Consider the following 5,000-nt stretch of genomic DNA (forward strand, 5'->3'; position numbering starts at 1 on the left):
CAGAAAGCACCCCGCCTCCCCATCCATTACCCCGTCACCGCCCCCCATATACACGACTCGCCTGAGTGCTTTTAATACAGGCGTTAAGGGTATGTGCCCTTCGGTGTTCACGGGGTAGCTAGCATTAATGCTATCTGCGGACCTCTGTAAGGTTGAAAAGGCTAGCCGGTCTTCTCACAAGTTTGCACAAACATTTTCCCGAGTACATGGATCTGATTGGACATTGCAGAACATCCCTCCTTGTGATTGGTTACATTAGGTATTGAATGATGGACCCGGAAACAGTGCGAGAGGAGGCACGTGTTAGACCAGAGGGCCTCACTCCTGGTCCTGAGAGCCGCAGGGTGTGCTGGCTTGTTGCTATTCAGCACTTAATTGATCAGTTAAAGTAGTTAATTACACGGTTAACTCACCTCACCTGGTTTCTGGGGATTGAATCGGTTGCTGATATGAAGGCGAAAACAAAAAGCAGCACACCCTGAGGCTCTGCAGCACCAGGGCTGAGGACCACTGCATTAGAGAGAATTAATTCCTCCGTGTGGTGAACACAAAAGCACCCAATGTAGAGAAATGGGAAAAAATGAAATAAATAAGAACAGAATAAAAAAATCTAACATTTCTCTTCTGGGGGACAGTTGCTTTGTTTCTGACAGATGATCTGGGCACGTCTCGGTTGCCGTCGAGTGTTTTGACAGAACGTGCGATTCCTGACAAGATAGCGATGACAGCCTCTCTCTAATACAGGCACACTGGGCGAGCGATCGCAGCAGATGACGGATCATCAGCGCGCTGGTCTCCTTCCAGACTAAAGCCATGATCAGCGGCTGCTCCCTCCTGCCTGAAAGGCGAGTGATCGTCAGAGCTGAGCGCAGGGAGAGGGAGAGGAGCGCTCAGCACCGCAAAAACCAGAAGAAAGATGGCCAACGAGGCCAGACAGTCTCTGACTCATTTCAGGATCCGCCAAAGGGGGTAAGAACATTTCACTTCTCAAAGAAAAATCACTTAAAACAAGTTTGTATTTTATACTTCGGAAAACATAAAGGATATAAAGTTTCATTGCTAAGACTAAAGCACTTAAGACAGACTTTTTACCACTTAATCACACACACACACACTCTCAGCTCTCTCAACCCAGCAAGCTGGAAGATAAAATTATAGCAGCAACACACAGAAGTAAGAACCACTGTCCACACTCGGACAATCCCAGTTTCATCCACACAGCCCACTGCCAGCTGCCAGAATCAGATCACAATCAGCGCATACACAATGAGGAAGCCCAATCAAAACCCCGTGTTAGATACGTGTATGAACCGGGAGCACTGAATATAGCACTGAATATAAGCTTTAGTTAACTCTGCCGAGCATCACTCACAAGCATGCAGGTTTTGGAGTGCTGACCCATGCCAGACTCACCTCAGAGTGGTTTTGACCTGGGCCAGACTCAGCTCAGAGTGGTTTTGACCTGGGCCAGACTCACCTGAGAGTGATTTTGACCTGGGCCAGACTCACCTCAGAGTGGTTTTGACCTGGGCCAGACTCAGCTCAGAGTGGTTTTGACCTGGGCCAGACTCACCTCAGAGTGGTTTTGATTTGACCTGGGCCAGACTCAGCTCAGAGTGGTTTTGACCTGGGCCAGACTCAGCTCAGAGTGGTTTTGACCTGGGCCAGACTCAGCTCAGAGTGGTTTTGACCTGGGCCAGACTCAGCTCAGAGTGGTTTTGACCTGGGCCAGACTCAGCTCAGAGTGGTTTTGACCTGGGACAGACTCACCTCAGAGCAGTTTTGTAGTGATGGATGGCTTCCTGGTTTCGGCCTCGATCCTTCAGGAAGTTGGCGTAGTTATAGTGGACCTTGGCATTATGGGGCAGAGTCTGGATTCCAGATCTGCACATGGAGAGATGAGAGGGGAGAGGGGATCAGTCATGGCTGAGTGACACACACATACACACACACACACACACACACACACACATACACATACACATACACATACACAAACACACACACACACACACACGCACGCACACACACGCACTCACACGCACTCACACACGCTCACGCACAGACACACACACACACACACACACACAGAAACACACACACTCACTCATGCGTGCGTGCATGCAAGCACACATGCAAAAACACTCACAGTTCATGTGAAGCAAACACTCCAACACACAAAACAGAGAATGAGACAGAGAAAAGACAGGATGATAAGTAAGTAAGGATGACAGAGAGAGAGAGAGAGAGAGAGAGAGAGAACATTTGCAATTTTAATTAGCACTTTCCTTTTTCATTTTGAAAACATTCCAAGTTGTGTGCGACACAAAAATTAGAACAACGGTATCTCGTCCAGCAGTACCGGGGCTTGCAAAACAAAATTAAATTAAATTAGCAAAAAAAAACAAGAAAAAAAAAAAATGACACAAGGAAATAAATAGTTTGTGAGTCTGAGTCCCAGAGTGCAGAGTGCGTATGGAGAGACAGACCGGGAGGAGTAATGGAGGAATAAACGGATGGAGAGATGGCACACAGACACAGACAGAGACGATGATAAGGTCTATTTTAGAAAACGTATCACTGTAATCTCAGCATGGCAGCCATACAGATTAATAATAATAGTTGTGCTTCCAGCGTTTAACTCGAGGGAATGATACAGTGAGGCTGGGCCCTGTTAGAGACATCCGGAGAGACGCTTGGAGACAAGCGCTCAAATCAAAACTCACTTTCGCCTCAGTTTAGTCTATTCCTCATAACCGTATGAACACGTCTTAAAGTACATATTCCACAAAATGTACAAAAAAAACTTGTGTATTTTCATGCCACCCACTCCCTGGAAGACAAGATTTGACATCATCGTGTACCAGCGGGCGTGTATGTCGCTAAAATGATTTTCAATTTTACACTCCCCTCCAATCAATATCCTTTTCCACGTGTGACCTTCCCCTCCTCATTTACATTACATTACATTACATTACATTACATTATTGGCATTTGGCAGACGCTCTTATCCAGAGCGACGTATAGTTGATTAGACTAAGCAGGAGACAATCCTCCCCTGGAGCAATGCAGGGTTAAGGGCCTTGCTCAAGGGCCCAACGGCTGGGCGGATCTTATTGTGGCTACACCAGGGATCAAACCACCGACCTTGTGTGTCCCAGTAATGTAGCTAAACCCTACGCTACAGCCCGCCATTTAACAACGGGGGGGGGGGGGGGGGTGATTTGACTCCGGAAAAAGATCCGTTCCGCTCGTGTACGCGTCGTATCGCGGGGGTGCGTGAGGTCACCGCGCACGCAGTTCAGTCCTCCTACCTGAAGAGGGCCTCGCGGGACAGCCAGATCTGGTTCTGCTGGACGGTCTTCCAGGAGAAGAGCAGGAGCAGCAGGGGCATGGAGACGGTGAGCGCCGTGACGCCCCACCTGCCCACCGCCGAGCACAGCCGGGTCAGCCCGTGCACCACCAGGATGCAGTACCCCATGCTGAGAGAGGGGGCGACAGAGGGGTGATTACCACTGAGCACAATCCGTCTAATGGACTATTACACTGCAGTACCCCATGCTGCAGAGAGGGGGCGACAGAGGGGTGACAACGCTCAATCACTGAACAGCACAGTCAGTCTAATGGACTATTACACTGCAGTACCCCATGCTGGCAGAGAGGGGGCGACAGAGGGGTGACAACGCTCAATCACTGAACAGCACAGTCAGTCTAATGGACTATTACACTGCAGTACCCCATGCTGGCAGAGAGGGGGCGACAGAGGGGTGGTAACGCACAATCACTGAACAGCACAGTCAGTCTAATGGACTATTACACTGCAGTACCCCATGCTGACAGAGAGGGGGCGACAGAGGGGTGATTACCACTGAGCACAATCCGTCTAATGGACTATTACACTGCAGTACCCCATGCTGACAGAGAGGGGGCAACAGAGGGGTGGTAACGCTCAATAACTGAACAACATTTTATTACAGCTCTTATCCAGAGTGACCTACAGTAAAGTGCAAATGATAACCAGGAACAAGTGCGCTGAAAACCCTAGAGGGAAGAACGTTTCCAAGTGCTAGAGCACAATCAGTCTAATGGACTATTAAGCTGCTGTACCCCATACTGACAAAGAGGGGGCGATAGAGGAACGATGAAAGGAGCACTGGTTGAGCTTATTTGGATTAAATGCTTAAATTATGTGTGTAACCATTTTTAAAATCGCCATCAGTGTAGCCGTTTCGTAAACACGGGGCAGAGCTTCTCAAAACAGACACGTCCGGTGACGTCACTGGCGTTTGGCTTGAATCTCCAGCCTGCGTTTCCCAGAAGGCAACGGGCACTCAAACCCCACCCTTTGCGTGATCGGAGAGAGACAGACAGCGGAGGACGAGGCGGGTCCTGCTCAGACGCCCACAGACGATGTGCGCAATACTTCTTCACAGGCAGTTTTTACTTACTGTACTTTTATCAAATCTGTCTGCGTCTCTGTTACTGAGCTGGCTAATTTGCTGCTCTGCCGCAGTCAGTTCTGTAGTTCTGAACTTCCAGGCGTCAGAGGGAAGGACGGGACCTCGGGCCCAGGAACTGCACAGCACAATCAGCCTAATGAACAATTAGGCTGCAGTGCAGCACACAGAGAGGAGGGAGGAGAAGGCATGCGGGCGACGGAGCAGCTAACTCAGATAATGAGGAGTTTTTAAATTTAGACCCCCACTGTGCCCCCCCCTCCCGGAGCACTGCTCTGCCTGCAGGAGCACGGAGCCGAACGCCTCACACCTACAAACGCTGCGGAGTTCCCGTTAATAAGCGTGTGCTGACGCCGCGAATTCATCACACCCTGCGCAGCGTTGGGATTATGAAGAGCCAATGTAAAATTACAGCACGATATGTACAGCAAAACATTCACTGTACAGACGGTCTATTTAAGTGCATGTGGCCATTTAGTTCATTTGGAAGGAACGATCAGAAAAGGTCTGGCACTGTTATCTCCTAGTACAGTGAACAGCATT

The 5,000-nt window shown here is 49.3% G+C and overlaps 1 protein-coding gene across 1 annotated transcript in view; it reads right to left on the reverse strand.

Moving 5' to 3' along the window:
- The window catches only part of tmtc1 (transmembrane O-mannosyltransferase targeting cadherins 1), a 75,974-nt gene that overhangs the window by 13,383 nt on the left and 57,591 nt on the right, over window positions 1-5,000 (reverse strand). Inside the window, exons 9-10 of the mRNA XM_061229686.1 lie at window positions 3,315-3,482; window positions 1,771-1,884 (exon numbers count right to left, since the gene is read on the reverse strand). Of these exons, the coding sequence (XP_061085670.1) occupies window positions 1,771-1,884; window positions 3,315-3,482 (282 nt within the window). The remainder of the gene's footprint in view (window positions 1-1,770; window positions 1,885-3,314; window positions 3,483-5,000) is intronic.

The sequence above is a fragment of the Conger conger genome, chromosome 19 (assembly GCF_963514075.1).
Source record: "Conger conger chromosome 19, fConCon1.1, whole genome shotgun sequence".
NCBI classification, from domain to species: Eukaryota; Metazoa; Chordata; class Actinopteri; order Anguilliformes; family Congridae; genus Conger; species Conger conger.